The 18650-nt window shown below is 42.6% G+C and overlaps 1 protein-coding gene across 1 annotated transcript in view; it reads right to left on the bottom strand.

The window, feature by feature from the left end:
• Positions 1 to 18650, bottom strand: part of si:ch211-197n1.2 (EF-hand calcium-binding domain-containing protein 6) — a 43218-nt gene that overhangs the window by 16739 nt on the left and 7829 nt on the right. The window contains exons 4-6 of the mRNA XM_052020396.1: positions 17920 to 18116; positions 14938 to 15045; positions 9575 to 9640 (exon numbers count right to left, since the gene is read on the bottom strand). Coding sequence (XP_051876356.1) covers positions 9575 to 9640; positions 14938 to 15045; positions 17920 to 18116 — 371 coding nt within the window. The remainder of the gene's footprint in view (positions 1 to 9574; positions 9641 to 14937; positions 15046 to 17919; positions 18117 to 18650) is intronic.

An 18650-nucleotide genomic window follows, 5' to 3' on the forward strand; every position in this document is an offset into this window, starting at 1 on the left:
ATTAAAACCAAACATTTATTGTTTAAGAAAAAGCTGGCCAGAAATAATATGCGCCCCTTAAAATGGATGATAGCAACATTGCAAATGAAAATAAGGAAACAGTAGACATGTTGAAAAATTACTTTGCAGCAGTGTGCACAGTGAAAGAAGACACCATCTCTGCCATCACAGCAAAACCAATACTAAATAAGGGAAGATACAAATGAATCAAAGCAACAGTGATGAAGACAATAATAGCAATAAAAATGTAATAAATCCCCAAGGCCAGGTATTTTCATCCTTACATTTTAGAGGAATTAAATAAGACCATTGCAGATGCAATGTGGAATTTTGCAAAGGCTTTTTAATTTGGGAAGTTGTTTTTTAGATTGGAAAATTGTCCCTGCTTTTTAAGCAGTCTGAGGAATGTCTGAGGAAAACTTAAGGAATTGTAAACCAGTTATCCCAACACCAACTTTTGGAAAAAGTAGTTGATTGATTTCACAAAGATAGCTTTCATTATTCACAAAGTTGACACTGTAATAAAATTACTATGAAATAGGAGCAGGAGAAGGCACGTGTCCCCTCTGGCCATTTAATGTTCATGGTTGGCCTGATTGTGGACTCAGCTCCATTTTCCTACCTGGTCCCCAAAACTTTCTCATACACACCAAAAACCTGTCTGTCTCAAACAGAAAAGGCTGTAAACATTCAGTAGGTCAGGCAACATCAGCAAACAGGGAAACAGGCTTAACATTTTACATCAGAGACCCTCTCTGCTTTGACTTTGGATGTAATGTGTTGGCCCTAGATGTGCTGGCCCTGGAGAGGGTCTAGAGGAGGTTCACAAGAATGATCCCAGGATTGAAAGGCTCAACATATGAGGAGGGTTTGATGGCTATGGGCCTGTGCTCAATGGAGTTCAGAAGGAAGAGGGGGGAAATCTCATTGAAACCTACTGGATACTGAAAGTCCTGGATAGAGTGGATGTGGAGAAGATGCTTCCATTAGTAGGAGAGTCTAGGATCTGAGAGCACAGCCTCAGAATAACCCTCTGGGAACTTCCAGACCATGACCACTCAAAGTGGAGAAAGAACATTCAGGATGGCATTGAGTACTTTGAGGCCATGTCTTGATTACACACAGAAACCCTGCATTGCTTCACTTGTGCATTGACATTGGTTCACTTATCCTTCCTGTGAATTTGAATGATTTTCTGGACATTGATGGTAATTTTCCAGTGTCCTGAGATCCCTGCTGTAGGTAGTCCAGGTTTCAGTAACATATAGGAGGGCAGGGATCACTGCTGTCCATAGATCATGAGTTTTGTTGCAGGCCTGAGGTCTTTATCTTCAAATAACCTTATTTGACCAGAGGCTGCATTAGTGCATTGAAGGTAATGGTGAATTTCATCAGCAACATCTACCTTTGCCAAGATGTGGCTCCTGAAGTATAGAAAGTGGTCCATGTTTTCCAGAGCCACACTGTGAATCTTTATTATCGGAGGCAGTGTAGTACAGTAGCGGCAGTTTTGAAGAGGACCCTCGCCTTGTTGCTGTTGAGTGTAAGGCCCATCCTCTCATCTGCTTCAATGAATAAGCCAACTATGGACTGGAACTCAGTCCTTGAGCATGCACAAACACAGGCTGCAGCTCATCTAGAGTTTTGGATGACTTCCTTGAGATGGAATGTGGTTGAACAGTTTCCCATTCCCTCCGAAGATTAGCTCCACTCCCTCAGGAGGTTTATTGGAGGTGAGGGTACAGCAATGGGATGAGAAAGATTGAGAAAAGTATTGGGGCAATGATACAGCCTTGTTTGACACTAGTGTTCACTATCAGAGACATTCCCCTCTCCCCCACCTGCCCTGTGGTTTGATGAGCTTCTTTTCTCTCCTTTCCTGTTCTGACAAAGGGTCTTATTGACCTGAAACATGGGCACATCTTCCTGCTTTGCATTTCCTAGCTCCTACATTCTTTTCTCTACTTTCTGTTGACTATGTTCTCACCCTCTAACTGCTCCCATTCACTCATTGACCAGATAACCTTGTTTACAGCTTATCCCCATGGTCACCCTGGCTATCAGAGGCATCCCTCTCCCTCACCCTCCCTGCAACTTCACAAGCTTCTTTTATCAGCCAGCCAGAAGTCGTGGTACATATTGGTACCAATGACATAGGTAGGGAAAGGAATGAGATCCTGAAAAGAGACTATAGAGAATTAGGAAGGAAGTTGAGAAGCAGGACCTCAAAGGGAGTAATTTCCAGATTACTGCCTGTGCTAAGTGACAGTGGGTATAGGAACAGAATGAGGAGGAGGTTAAATGCGCGGTTGAGGGATTGGAGTAAGGAGCAGGGATTCAGTTTTCTGGATCATTGGGGCCTCTTTTGGGGCAGGTATGACCTGTTCAAAGAGGATGAGTTGCACTTGAATCCCAGGGGGACCAACATACTGGCGGGGAGGTTTGCTAAGGCTACTGGGGAGAGTTTAAACTAGAATTGTTGAGGGGTGGGATCTGTACTGGAGAGACTGGGGAAGAGGTGTTTGGCTATCAAATAGAGGAGGCTAGGAGTAAGCACCATAGGCAGGTGATAGAGAAGGGACGTGTTCAGACAGGCTTGAGATGTGTCTATTTTAACACAAGGAGTGTTGTGAACAAGGCGGATGAGCTTAGAGCTTGGATCGATACTTGGAGTTATGATGTGGTGGCCATTACGGAGACTTGGATGGCTCCGGGGCTGGAATGGTTGATTCAAGTGCCAGGTTTTAGGTGTTTCACGAAGGACAGGGAGGGAGGCAAAAGAGGTGGGGGAGTGGCACTGTTGATCAGAGATAGTGTCACGGCTGCGGAAAAGGTGGACGTTGTGGAGGGATTGTCTACGGAGTGTCTGTGGGTGGAGGTTAGGAACAGGAAGGGGTCGATAACTGTGCTGGGTGTTTTTTATAGGCCACCCAATAGTGACAGGGTTATTGGGGAGCAGATAGGGAAGCAGATCCTAGAAAGGTGTGAGAATAACAGAGCTGTTGTGATGGGGGATTTTAATTTCCCAAACATCGACTGGCATCTCCAGATAGTGAGGGGTTTAGATGGGGTGGAGTTTGTTAGGTGTGTTCAGGAAGGGTTCTTGACACAGTATGTAGATAGACCTACAAGAGGAGAGGCTGTGCTTGATTTGATATTGGGTAATGAACCTGGTCAGGTGTCAGATCTCTCAGTGGGTGAACATTTTGGTGATAGTGATCATAATTCTATCTCCTTTACATTAGCACTGGAGAGGGATAGGAACAGACAGGCTAGAAAGGTGTTTACTTGGAGTAAAGGGAATTATGAGGCTCTCAGGCAGGAAACTGGAAGATTAAATTGGGAACAGATGTTCTCTGGGAAAAGTACGGAAGATATGTGGCAAATATTCAGGGGATATTTGTGTGGAGCTCTGCATAGACATGTTCCGATGAGACAGGGGAGTCATGACAGGATACAGGAACCGTGGTGTATGAAGGCTATAATAAATCTAGTCAAAAGGAAAAGAAAAGCATACAAAAGGTACAGAGAACTAGGCAATGTTAGAGATCTGGAGGAGTACAAGGCTAAAAGGAAGGAACTTAAGAAAGAGATTAGAAGAGCCAGAAGGGGACATGAGAAGGCCTTGGCGGGCAGGATTAAGGAAAACCCCAAGGCGTTCTACAAGTATGTGAAGAGTAAGAGGATGAAATGTGAGAGGATAGGGCCTATCAAGTGCAGCAGTGGGGAAGTGTGTATGGATCCGGAAGAAATAGCGGAGGTACTTAATGAATACTTTACGTCAGTATTCACCACGGAAAAAGATCTGGGGGATTGTAGTGGGGACTGGAAAGCTTGAGCATGTAGATATTAGAAAAGAGGTGGTGCTGAAACTTTTGGAAAACATCAAGTTAGATAAGTCGCCGGGACTGGATGAGATGTACCCCAGGTTGCTGTGGGAGGTGAGGGAGGAGATTGCGGAGCCTCTAATGACGATCTTTTTGTCGTCCATGGAAACGGGAGAGGTTCCGGAAGATTGGAGGGTTGCGGATGTTGTTCCCTTATTCAAAAAGGGGAGTAGGGATAGCCCAGGGAATTATAGACCGGTGAGTCTTACCTCAGTGGTTGATAAGCTGATGGAGAAGATCCTGAGAGGCAGGAGTTATGAACACTTGGAGAGGTATAATATGATTAGGAATAGTCAGCATGGCTGTGTTAAGGGCAGGTCCTGTCTTACGAGCCTGATTGAATTTTTTGAGGATGTGACTAAGCACATTGATGAAGGGAGAGCAGTAGATGTAGTGTATATGGATTTCAGCAAGGCGTTTGATAAGGTACCCCATGCGAGGCTTATGGAGAAGGTGAGGAGACATGGGATCCAAGGGGACATTGCAGTGTGGATCCAGAACTGGCTGGCCCACAGAAGGCAAAGAGTGGTTGTTGAAGGGTCATATTCTGAGTGGAAGTTGGTGACCAGTGGTGTACCTCAGGGGTCTGTACTGGGACCCTTACTCTTTGCGATTTTTATAAACGACCTGGATGAGGAAGTGGAGGGGTGGGTTAGTAAGTTTGGGGATAACATGAAGGTTGGGGATGTTGTGGATAGTTTGGAGGGCTGTCAGAGGTTACAGAGAGACATAGATAGGATGCAGAGTTGGGCTGAGAAGTAGCAGATGCAGTTCAACCCAGGTAAGTGTGAAGTGGTTCATTTTGGTAGGTCAAATATGTTGGCAGAATATAGTATTAATGGTAGGACTCTTGGCAGTGTGGAGGATCAGAGTGATCTTGGGGTCCGAGTCCATAAGACACTCAAAGCGGCTGCGCAGGTTGACTCTGTGGTTAAGAAGGCATATGGTGTATTGTCCTTCATCAATCGGGGAATTGAATTTAGGAGCCGTGAGGTATTGTTGCAGCTATATAGGTCTCTGGTCAGACCCCACTTGGAGTATTGTGCTCAGTTCTGGTCGCCTCACTACAGAAAAGATGTGGAAGCCATAGAGAGGGTGCAGAGGAGACTTACAAGGATGCTGCCTGGATTGCGGAGCATGCCTTATGAAAGCAGGTTGAGGGAACTCAGCCTTTTCTCCTTGGAGCGACGGAGGATGAGGGGGGACCTGATAGAGGTATATAAGATGATGAGAGGCATTGATCAGGTAGATAGTCAGAGGCTTTTCCCCAGGGCTGAAATGGTTGCCACAAGAGGACATAGGTTTAAGGTGCTGGGGAATAGATATAGAGGAGATGTCAGGGGTAAGTTTCTTACTCAGAGAGTGGTGAGTGCGTGGAATGGGCTGCTGGAAACGGTGGTGGAGGCTGATACGATAGGGTCTTTCAAGAGACTGTTAGATAGGTACATGGAGCTGAGTAAAATAGAGGGCTATGGGTGAGCCTAGTAATTTCTAGGGTAGGGACATATTCGGCACAGCTTTGTGGGCCGAAGGGCCTGAATTATGCTGTAGTTTTTCTATGTTCTATGTTCTATCTCCTTCTCAGTTCTGATGAATGACCTTCAACATGAAACTTTAACTCTGCTTCTCTTCCCACAGATGTGGCCTGACCTGCTGACTATTTCCAGCATTTTCTGTTTTTATTTCAATTTTCCAGCATCTGTGATTTTTTTTGGTTTTCACTCCCTTGCCTCTCCATCTCCCTTTGTCTCTCTCACCACCAACAACAACCACCACCCCCGCTCCAGCAGTAAAAGTGTGCATGTGTTCCTTAATCTTAAGATTCTGGCTTCTGCCCTCTTCCTTTCCAGTCCTGACGAAGAGTCTCGACCTGAAACGTTGACTGTTTATTTCCCTCCATAGATGCTGCCTGATCTGCTGAGTTGCTCCAGCACTTTGTGTGCATTGCTCCAGAATCCAGCATCTGTCTTAATTGTGTCTTCCTTAATCTCATGTTGTATTTGTTTTTTTGGATGATTATTGGGAGTAAGGGGTCCATTGTTTCTTGTTCTCACCTTGACACATGTCCTAGCCTTAGGGTCTGATACTTGCCTTTATTCCACATACAACCTGCTCCGCACAATGCTCCCACTTCCTCTTTCAAGGTGGAGTACCTCGACATATTTTGTGAACAGGATTCTTAACTTCCATCAGAATTCTTTATGGTTGAGGAAGCAAAAATATTTTGCATAGGGAACTCGACCCCCAACACTGAACACCTCGTAGCCAGTTGCCTTTTGTAAACAAATCAAGGATCTTTCACTCTCAGCCAATGGCAATGGAAACCAGAATGAGGCGAGGCAAGGCAATATATGCTTCTTGGAGTGAATTCTTTGCTTTGGTGATAACTCATCAATCTGAAATATCAGCTCTGGGTTTTTCTCCACTGATTTCGCCTGACCCTGTGAATACCTCCAGTATTTTCTGTTTTGGTTTTGGATTTCCAGGATCTGAATTAACTTCCTTTGGAATAGCCACAAGCACCAGAAGAAGAACACAAGAAAATGGAAGCAAGAGTAGGCCATCTGGTTCCTCAAGCCTGCCCTACCATTCAACATGACCATGGTTGATCTGCTTCAGGCCTCATTTCCTCTTCTGTCCAGTAACCCATAGCCCTGAATTTCCAGATCTTTCAAAAATTTATCTACCCCCCTCTTTAAATACCTCCAATGACCTTGCCTCCTTAACTGTCTCGGGTAGGGAATTCCAGAGATGCATCACCCAAACAGATGTCCTAGCATTCCATAGTTAGTGCACTGAAATTTACTTCTTCCATCATTTCATATAAAAGGAGTACATTTTAACAAATGCAAAGAAAGACCCAAACTACTGGCTTGTGGCAACCAAATAATGTACATTCTTTGCCATTAAATCAATAATCACAATGAATTCTTGCTTGCCTTGGTTCGACAGCGGGACTACGGAACATTGGCAGCCTGCACTCACTCCTCTTGATTGCCTTCCCTCCATTCCCTATTCACCATTGACCCTTGAATGATGGATGTTATCTCTGTATTTCCATCCCGCCTCACCCCCTCAGCCCCCAACCCCAATCAGTGAACCGCTAGAGTCATAGAGCTATACAGCATGGAAACAGGCCCTTCAGCCCAACTTGTCCATGCTGACCAATTTGCTTAACTGAGCTAGTCCAATTTGCCTGTGTTTGCTCTTCCTGTCTTCCCATGCCTGCTTGTTCTCCCATCACAGCTGCTTGTGTGATCCCTCTAAGTCTTTCCTATTCATGTAACTGTCCAAATGCCTCTACCACTTTCTCTGGCAGCTCATTCCATAGGGGAAGCAAAGGAAAGGCAAAAGTCACTGTAACAGCTGGAACTGTGGGTCTCTTTCCTTGCATTTGGTGAGTTAGTGGCAGCAGCAGAAGAGTAGCATTCTCACTTCTAGTCAGCATCATTGAACAACATAAGGCATCATCAGTAGGGATGTGGATGGAAAGTAATTACAGGTCCTCCCCAGGTTACAAATGCTCGACTTATGGACAGCCTGTAAATACGACCAAGCATCTGGGAGACCAGTTGGATGAATGGGGATGGATTTGGAAGCTTCTGTATGGCTGCAGGCATCTTCTGCCATGTGGGAATGGGGCATTTCCACATGCCATCTCTCCCCATGCACCCCCCACCCCGTCCCACTGCCCCCCCCCACCCCACCCGCCGAGCCACAACAATGGGGGTCTGGGTCGAGCTCACCTCTAATATGTCTGGCAGGTTTTTGTGCCTTCCTCTAAGAAGACAGGTATAAAGTATTTGTTAGTTTCTGAACTTATGAACGGTTCTGGTTATGAACATTTCTCAAGAACAGAACCCTGTTGTAACCTGGGGACTGCTTCTACATTACAAAATAAATACGGCCAGTCATTAAATCTATATTTTTCAAAGTCTATCAAACAAGAGATTAAAGTGAAAGTTTACAATATGTATCACTGTAAAGAAGTAGTAACAAGTGTTCTGTATTCTTTGTGTTCTTGACCTCTCTATGTGAGAGTGAGACTTCCACAGATGAACTGAGCAGCCCTAAGCAAACACACATTTTATGGCAAAGGAACATGCTCAGCCGATGGGAGCCATAGGTGTTCCCAGCTGCTTTTGGAAACTGATCTCCATAGAAAAATCACTGGTTCTCAGAACCACCACCTTCTTTAGCTCCCATTGTCACTGCAAAAGTGCTAACCTGCCACCTAGTGGGATAACAAAGTAAATTCTTATTTAGACTATCAGGAAAGAAACATATCCACACCAAATATGGTGAATTTCCGACATCTTTAGGAATAGGTAAAGAAGACAGATTCCAAAATAATTTGAATGTATTTGGCGCTTTTAACATAGGCCCTTCACAAAAATGTAATTAAAGAAAACAGATGTTGAATCAAAGAATGGGATATAAGGAGAGAGCCCAAAAGTAAGGTGAATCAGGTAGGTTTTAAGGAGAATCATAAAAGAGAAGATCAAGGTAGAGAGAAAAAGGGCATTTAATGCAGATGTTGAGGTCAAACTTGCAGAGGAAATTCACCGGCATGTTGCCTTGATTGTGTTATAAGGAGAGATTGGATAGGCTGGATTTGTTTTCCCTGGAGCGGAAAGATGCTGAGGGGATCGGAAGGGGAATTTTTTTAACACAGATGGTGGTTGGAATCTGGAATGTGCTCCCTTGGGAGGTGGTGGAGGCAGGCACTCTCACACATTTAAGGCACTTGATTTGCCAAGGCATAGGACCTAATGTGGATAAATAGGATTAATAGAGATGGGTCCAGTGGTCAACATGGACATGGTGTGCTGAAGGGCCTACTTCACTGCTGTATGACTCTAAGTTGCTGTTGTAGTAAGTATGCACAGGGGAGCAGTGACCATGGTGACACACTGGAGGGGAACTGTTCTCAACATCCAGTCTGTGGGCCAAACATTACACATCCTGCAACATGGGGCATCCTGCAATGTTCTGGTGCAGCTGGACAATTGTAGCGTTGCTGATAGTCTCAGCAGGAAAACTATCAAAAGCTGCCATTAAAGAAATTCTCTGAAATAAATACCCCACCCACAAAAAAATTTACCCAGAGACCTGAATTGAAAATTAAGGCTGACACCCATCCAGTACTGAGGCAATGGTGCATTGTCTTAGACACTGCCTTAAGATGAAACATTAAACCGAGGCTCCAGCTGCCTTCTGGACAACATTGATCCATCACTGAACATCACTGAAACAGATACTCTGGTCAGGATCACTCCCGTTTGTTGAAACTTGTTTTCCAGATGTTGAATACCACATTTAAACAGTAATTTAGTTCCACAAGTACTTAACTGGGTGTGAGGCACTTTGGAATATTCTGAGAATGCAATTGATGCTATAACAAGCAAGGCTTTCTTTGATTAGCCAGCCATCAGTATAACCCACCCCATCCCACTGCCCTGCCCCGCACCACCACCAGCATCAGGCAGGAAAAAAGAACCTGGAGGAGTTTATGGGTAAATACAAAGGTTGACTCCTCTCTGTTCACCACCTCTTCAATAATAATTATCACCAGATAGTAAAGATAATTTTTAAAATTGCTGCTAAAATTATATGACTACTTCCATGCTCTCTTAAAAATTCAACAATTGTCTTAGATTACTAAGCCATGAATTGTCAGAACGTACCTGCTCTCTATGGCAGCTCGGAACTCCTGCTGGCTGATAACATTCATTTCTAGTTTGTCGATTTTGCTGCAGTTTGGAAAGAACAGAACCAGTGAGATGACCAAAGTATATTTTTGATTATTTCTCTTTCAAAGTCTGTATCCCACAACTCCTGGTCACTTTAATTTAAATAGCTAGGGCTTAATATTTCTACTTTGGGGTGGTTTGATCTGTGCAATTCAACAAAAATTGGTTGAAGCAACTTTGAAGAATTCCATGTGCAATTCCTGATGTTGAGAGTATAAATTGTGACACCATGGTTTCTTAATCTTGAGAGCTGACCCTGCCCACAAACAAGGCTCTTCTCTCATCTCTCCAATGAAATGGATGGTTGTGCCAAATTCGCACCAATCTGCTGCTCTTTAATAAGACTCTTTAAATTTAATGGATGAATTTTACTAGTGTAGGTTCAATGACCTCCTCATGCTGGTATTTAAGAAATCAAATTCAGAGGACCGAAGCTTGCTGGCCCAAAGCATCCTGGACTTCAGCAGCCCAGCTTGAGTGGTGGCAGGGCATCCAACAATGCTCTGATCCACCAGATCCATTCCCTGAAACACTGCTGAAAGCTTTGACACACAGCCAAGATCTGCAACCAGCTTTGCTGGCTACAGAAGCTACAAGGGTCAATTAATAGTTATTAAATGAATGCTACTTAAAAACTATTATGTTGAAGTAAGTATTATTAAAAAGTAAAACTTTTTTTTCAATTAAAAAATTAGCTAAAATCTCCTAAAAGCAGATAAATAATTAAAATTATTAAACTAAACTGAAATAGTTTTATGAAAGTCAGCCCACATTCCCTCTTGCTTTATATGCAGAGGTGTACAATCCTCATTGAAATCAATGAGATGGTGGATCAAAGAAGCAATTCCACAGTACGAGTGCCAGAGGTGGAGCTCCAATCTGGAAGTAAATTTGGATTCCCACATTTTGTAATTTTGGAACCTTTGACAATTACAAGCAATATTTTTTTCCTAACACCCAAATGTGTTATTGAGCACTCTCAAAAGTTTTTATGTATTAAAAATTCATTCATGTGCACCAATGCAACTAGTAAAAGTTCTGCACGGTTTTAACATCCATTTTTAGTGCTTTTATATGAGGTTAATCAGAAGTAGTAGACATAACACATTTATTTAAAAATGCTTATTTTCTGTGATAAAAGTATTTTCAGCAATATTAATGAAACTACACTGGTCCTATATACAAGGGAAACACTAAAGAGATTCCATTACAGTGCACAGTCACACTGGTTCAGGGAAGATCTTTTCTTCAATGATTCTTGAGTTACAGCTTCCCTTTGGAAAACTAGCACAATGTGCCAGAGTTAAAGTTTGTCAATTTGTATCCAAAATTTCCCAAGAATGTCACCAGTCTAGCTTCAGCTGGTGGGGAGCCTTCATCAGAATTGCTTCTTATTCCACAGGTGCTGTCTGACCTGCTGAGTTTTTCCAGCGTTTATATTAGAGAAAATATATACACTGACTGATACGTCTTGCAAAGTAACAGTATTAGAGGAGAAGGAGAAACAAAGGACTGCAGATGCTGGAATCTTGATGAGAAACATGATGATGCTGGAGGAACTCAGCAGGCCAGGCAGCATCGGTGGAGAAAAGCAGGTAGTCAACGTTTCGGGTCAGGACCCTTCTTCAGGAACTGACCCGAAACGTTGACTGTCTGCTTTTCTCCACAGATACTGCCTGGCCTGCTGAGTTCCTCTAACATAAAGAGGAGAAGGAGAAAGCTTGCTCCTCATGATCATAAATGAGTGGTTTAAGACATGGAGAGGGTGAGACAACTATTATGAATAATGAATTGCATTGGTATCTGGTATCAATTATCTGACTGAGGTAATCTTTTAATTTTACAAGTCAGTGGCAAATTAAATTCCTTGCAATCATAAGTGGGAGGAAACAAAATTAAATAGTACTTGAAATGTCCTGTAGAATGGCAGTATATCACTTGGTAGTCAATGAGAAGCATGTAGTGGATTCACTTTCCCACAGATCACACTGCTTAGTTTTGCCATTTTGGCTACAGGGAATACGGGAACAAGGATCCATTGTTCATCAGAATATAAGAACATAAGAGATAGGAGCAGGATTGGACTATTTGGTCTTTCAAGACTGCTCCAACATTCATCAAGATCACGGCTGATCTTTTACCTGAATGCCCCTTTCAGCATACCCCTTGGTTCCCTATCTAGAAATCTAGAAACCTATCAATCTCTACGTCATTTGAACACAATGACTGAGCCTCCACAGCCCATTCACAGCAAAGGTGAAATTCTCTCCTTCAGCACAAAAGTTCTTCTAACTTAAACCTCAATGGCCAGACACAAACAAAAGCAGAAAATGCTGGAAATACTCAACAGCTCAGACCACATTCAATGCTTCATGTTGGAGAACCTTTGTCAGAACTGAAGTGGAGGCAAAACAAGCTTGTAAAGCTGCAGGGAAGGTGAGGGAGGAGGGATGTCTCCGATAAGGTGAAATCAGGGTGACCATGGGGATAAGCTGTAAACAAGGTCATCTGGTTAATGAGTTGATGGGAGCAGTTAGAGAGTGACAACATAAACAAAAGAATGATGGGAGTTGCGAATTGCAGGGCTGAAGAACATGGCCAGCAAGTCAGGCTGTACATGTTCTCCACAGGAGTGAGAGAGAGCGAGAGTGAGAACAAGCTGAGCTAATATTATAAATGGATGACTGATACAGACAGAAATCAAGTTAGCTGAAGTTGGAGAATTCAATATTGAGTCCAGAAGGCTGCATTGTGCCCAGGCAGAAGATGAAGTGTTGTTCCTCAAGCTTGCGTCGGGCCTCACTGTGACAGAGCAGGAGGCTACAGACCAATAGGTCAGAGCAGGAGTGGGATGGAGAATTAAAATGGCAGGCAACGGGAAGCTCAAGGTTGCCCCTGCGAACTGAATGCAGGTGTTCCACAAAATAATCACCCAACCTATCCTTGGTTTCTCTGAGTTAGAAAAGACCACATATGAATACTGAAAGAGATATGCTAGATTGGAAGAAGTGCAAATGACTCGCTGCTTCACCTGAAAAGATTGCTTGGATCTCTGGATGGTGGGAAGGGAGGAGGTGAAGGGACAAGTGTGGCATCACCTGGGGAAAGTGATGTAAGAAGGGGCATGGTTGGAGGGAACAGAAGAGTGAACAGAGACTCACAAGGGAATGGTCCCTGTGAAAGGCTGGAAGGGGAGGAGATCTGCTGGTAGAATCTCTTTGAAGGTGGCGGAAATCCCTGAGATTGATCAGCTGAATGCAGAGGCTGGTGGGTGGAAAGGAAACTGTGTCCTCGTTCTGTCCTGGTGGAGAGGGGGTGAGAGCAGAGGTGCAGGAGATGGATGAGATGTGGTCAAGGGCTTTGTTAACAACGGTAGAGGGGAAGCTGTGGTTCAGAAAGGAAGAAAACATTTCAGAGGTACCTATACAGGAAGTCTCATCATCGGAGCAAATACAATGGAGACGGAGGAATTGGGAGAATGGAATAGAGTCCTTACAGGAGTCAGGGTGGGACAGAGTAGTTGAGACATCTGTGAGAGTCAATAGGCTTGTAATGGATGTTAGTAGCTACCCTATCAGCCTAAACAACCTATCCTTTGTTCTGAAACTGTGTTCCCTGGTCTAAGGCTCCTCTGTCAGGAAAAAAAATCCTTCCTGTATCTAACCTGTCAAGCCCTTGTAAGCTTCAAAGAAATATCCTCTAATTCTTCTAAACTCTGGAGAATAGAGTCCTAGTCTGTTCATTCTCTTCTCATTTGGCTAATCTGGAATCCTTGAAACCTGTTTAGTGAATCTTTACAGAAGTCCTCTATGCTATATATTTTTTTAAATAAGGAGACTAAAACTGTACACTTCTTTTGTCCCCCATCTTCACTCAAAGAAGTACAAGCTTACTTCAATGCAACCTGTGCTTGTAATTTAGCTCATTTACCCAGGTTTTTAACAGAACTCTTCCACCCCTTCAAAGGCCAATTTAACTTCACTGAGGCATGGTGCCCAGAACAAAAAGCAGAGGCTCAGCTTGTTTGTTTCTATTCCTTCCTTTTTTTTTCTTTCTTTTTCCCTCAGGGAGTGGAGGACATAGCCCGCCTGACCTGACGGGCATGTCTTCCTGCTCTGCATTTTGTAGCTCCTACATTCTTTTGTCTATGTTTTTTGTCTATGTTCTCACTCTTTAAATGCTCCCATTCACTCATTGACCAGATAAACCTTGTTTTCAGCTTATCCCAATGGTCACCCTGGTTATCAGAACCATCCCCCTCCCCCGCCCTCCCTGCAACTAAACAAGTTCCTTTTATCCCCTTTTGACGAAGGATCTTCAACCTGAAACTTTAGCTCTGTTTCTCTTCTCACAGATGCAGTCTGACCTGCTGAGTAGTTCCAGCAGTTTCTTATTTTATTTTCCAGCATCTGTAGTTTTTTTGATTTTCACTCAAATGCAGAGAGGGATCTATTGCATAGACCTCCCATTTCAGTTATTAAAATTTGGCCAAGTGTTCTATATAAACACTTGAGGAGTACCTTCAATATGTAATCTATAATGTTTCAAAAGCCCTTATTTAGGGATGGGCAATCATCATTGCCAATGATTTCTATAAAGGAATTTTTAAAAAAGGTAAATGATATGAAGGTTGTTCACTTCCGATTAAATCATTGCTTAGCTGCCACTCAAACAAAATACACGAGAAAACTGAAAGTGGAAGCTACTGTTCACAAAATAACTCCCTAGTTTAGAAGTTGTCCTGTTTTATTCCAGGAGAATGCTGATAATTAAAGCTACAGTTCTTTAAAGATTGTATTCACGTGTTCTATCTCCAGTTCACGGAGGTGATGTGACTGCAGCAAACCTGCTTTGGAAAACACAGCAAACTTTGAGAATGTTTATGTGCTGCAAATACTTTACAAATAAATAAGAAGTCAAACTTTTGACAGGCACCTAAATTATACCACAAATGTTGAAGTGAAAACTATAGGTGGGAAATAGTTTATCAGCTGCATGTTGTAGCACAGAAAACATTGTGGAGTTAGTAACATGTTGCCCAGCAAGAGTAAGAAATATATCACCTTAATTCTCACTTTATAAGACATCAGAAGAATTGGTTTAGTCTGTAGTGATATTGATTTGCACCCACTTTAAGGCATCCAGGTACAAAGTCTTTCATCCTCAGCACCTACTGCTTTTATGTCCTGTGCTACATAGAAGCAAATGATCAATATGATCCAGTGGAAATTTCCATAGCTATGTTAAAGACGGGTTAGATCAGTTTTCAAAGGAAGGTAGAGGAATTAATTACTTACTGAAAGGTGGCTAAAAGTGCAAGGAAGTCTGATTGGAATAATCTTGTCAGTTTTGCTTCAATTGCAGTTATTGTGGAGCACAGACTGACACTTCCTTCATTGTTAAATCTAGAAACAAAAAGATGTTAAAAAAAATGAAATAATTTGTCTAATAAATTGATAAAAGGATATAGTGATCGCTATCATTGAAATATTGACTTGCTTGTGCTGGCTCACACTTGGCCCAGTTGTTAGCAGTATGGATCTCAAAGGTACAATGAACACAAACTTCACCACACCAAGGGAAATCCAAGAATCATCAGTTATCACAAGACATGGCCATTTTTGACCTCACTAAAGGTTTTGGCTCCATCAGTGGAGATTCCATTAATCAAACTTGCCTGTCTACAGAAATTAATTTTCATCCTGGAACTGGAATTGGTTTATTATTGGAATTGGTTTATTATTGTTCCCATGTACTGAGGTACAGTGAAAAAAACTTGTTTGCACCCAATTTCGTTCTGGAGGGGAAGTGACATAGGTTGATCAGTTTCCCATTATTGGTGCTTTAGATGAGCTCCAATCCAGTGGAAAGCTTGATGGAAGTAAAGTGAGGTGTTACTCAAGATAAAATGAAAAAAGTGTTTGGGTGATGACACAGCCTTGCTTCACACCAGTTTTCACTGAGATTAGGTCTGTTGTGGATTGCTGTTAAGATCACAGCCCTCGTGTCACCATGCAGCAGTTGTAGGATAAGATGGATTCTTGACCTCACAATCTACCTCGTTATGACTTTGCACCTTATTGTCAACCTGCGCTGTCCTTTCTCTGTAGCTGTTACACTTTATTCTGCATTCTGTTATTGTTTTACCTTGTACTACCTCAATGCACTGTGTAAAGAATTGATCTGTACGAACGGTATGCAAGACATCCTCGGTCATCAAGCTGCAGCACACAGATGGCAACTGCAAATTTTCATGTTTGGAGGCTGAGTTGAGCGATCCTTGACTCCTTCACTGAAGCATGCGTGAGAATGGGCCTCGTGGAGACAAAAATAATTTTGCAGGTGCTGGAATCTGGAGCAATACAATCTGGAGAATGGGCCTTACACCTAATAACTGCAAATCAAGGGTCCTCTACCAACCTGTCCCCACCGTACAACTCTGCCCTCCAACCATAAAAATCTTCACTGAGACTCTGGAAAATGTAGATCAATTCCCATAACTCAGGAGCCACCCATTAGCAAAGCCAAGTTATGAAATTCACCACTGCCTGTAAAGAGGCACCCCAGCCTTTGGCTGTCTGAGGAAAAGAACGCTTGAAGGTCAAGGTTCAATCACAGCATGTAGCTCATGGTCAACAGGGCAGAAGGGACCCCTACATTCCTGAGACTGAGTTTACAAGCATTTTCTAGATTTCATATGATGCAAACATGTTTTTTTTCACATTTGTAAAAAAAAATTATTTTCCATTGGGGCTGGTTTACAAAATCTTTCCTGTCAGATTAGTAATAGGATACCATAGAACCATAGAACAATACGGCACAATACAGGCCCTTCGGCCCACCATGTTGTGCCATCCTTCAAACCACATCTATGACTATCTAACCCCTTCCTCCCACATATCCCTCCAACTTAAATTCCTCCATATGCCTATCTAACAATCTCTTGAACTTGTCCAATGTATCAGCCTCCACCACCACTCCAGGCAGCACATTCCACGCACCAACCACTCTCTGGGTGAAAAACCTCCCTCTGACATCACCCTTGAACTTCTCACCCAATACCTTAAAGCCATGTCCTCTTGTTTTGAGCATTGGCGCCCTGGGAAAGAGGTGCTGGCTGTTCACGCTATCTATTCCTCTCAACATCTTGTATACCTCTATCATGTCTCCCCTCATCCTCCTTCTCTCCAATGAGAACAGCCCTAGCTCCTTTTATCTCTCCCTATAATCTATACTCTCCAATCCAGGCAGCATCCTGGTAAATCTCCTCTGCACCCTTTCCAATGCCTCCACATCCTTCCTATAATGAGGCGACCAGAACTGGACACAGTACTCCAAGTGTGGCCTAACCAGAGTTTTGTAAAGCTGCATCATCACTTTGCGGCTCTTAAACTCGATCCCCTGATTTATGAAAGCTAATGTATATGAAAGATACTGTAATCCTATTTAGCTGCCAGCAGAATAAAACCTACTTTGCACCCAATTTGGGCATAGTTCAATGCCAGTGACACCTTTTATACTTGTTGAGGGTCATCTTGGTCATACCAAGAAGCATTGTCCACAAAATCAGAGAGAGCCTGTCATTCTTTTGTAAAAGGAATATGGGAGTCAGTAGCATACACAGAATTAAGACTGAACTTGTATTTAAACCACCTTAGAGCTTTCCAAAGCACTTCACAGTCAATGATGTTTCTTTTGAAATGTAATCACTTTACTAAATGCAAGAAATAGGAAAAGCAAAATAGGCACAGCAAACCCCTACTAACTCCATCACAAGAACCTGCTGATTCATTTTCAGTCTGTAGAAACTTGAAAGGTAACAACAACATTAATTCAGAAGGAAACCACTTTTAGTAAACAATTTGGGAAATTCCTGAGAATGTAATAAGGCACTACATAAATGTAAATCGGTGGAGATGTGCATGCATTGAGACTTGGTCAGTATGCCAATATTTACTGACAAATTTAAAATGAGCTGCATTCACCTCCCCCATGTTTGTCTACATACCAAGAGTGATGACATTCCAGCATATGTTCCCTGCTTCCCCTCCTCTAAAGTAAGGGAAAGATTATTTTCTACAGCCTCGGTTTAAATCTTGAAATTGTATAACTACGCGCTATTACACATCAAGACTACTTTGAACTGCCAGGCTTCTGGGCGAAGATTCACCTTCCTTTGGAGTTACTTTTCTAGGTTAACAAAGGGCAGAGATGGTATCAGAACACAGTGTGATACAGCAAAGTCTCGCCTACTGTGACAGAAATGAGAATCCACTAACTTGTGTTTTGGGTTGTTGAGAATTTTATGCGGCATCCCCTTGTCACTTCGATCTTGGAAGTTTCTGAGAAAGTCAATGTACTTTATCCCAGCTTTGCTGTTTTCAAGATTACATCGTGCCAGGAAAAGGTTTAAATGTTCAATTTTCAAATGTAGTCCAAAAATTGCCAGGACAGAGAGGAAGTCTCTGTGTAATACCTAGTAATTCATATATCAGAAAAAAACATTGTCAATTTATAGCAGTCATACCTGAAAGAAATAGCAAATCGAATTGCTAATACTGTTAGATACACAATTCAAGATAAGTGGTACAAAGTGATAGTTATTCATGAAGTTCCACTGGTTATAATGTATTTGCAGGTTTGACAATGGTAACCAGTTTCAGTGTAGTATTACCCTAGCCTTTAATAAGTACACACTGCCTGGCTGAAATAGGAACCCTACAACCCAGAAGAAATTCTGCGCGAGTATTTTGTGGAATTTCTCCTACAAGTTACCATATTAATTTTTTGATAGAGCGGAAGACTTGGTCTGCACAACGAATGATGTAAAAAGTATTACTTATTTATTACTGTAAAGGGGAGGATGTTTGGCCCATCAGGTCCATGCTAGCTCCCAACAGAGCAATCCTATCACTCCCATCTTGTCTTTCCTTATTTTCCAGAGGCCCTATAACTTATTCCCTCTTATATACCCATCAATTCCCATTTGTCAGGAAGTTCAAAAGGGAAT

This window comes from Pristis pectinata, chromosome 7 (assembly GCF_009764475.1).
Source record: "Pristis pectinata isolate sPriPec2 chromosome 7, sPriPec2.1.pri, whole genome shotgun sequence".
Classification (NCBI taxonomy): domain Eukaryota; kingdom Metazoa; phylum Chordata; class Chondrichthyes; order Rhinopristiformes; family Pristidae; genus Pristis; species Pristis pectinata.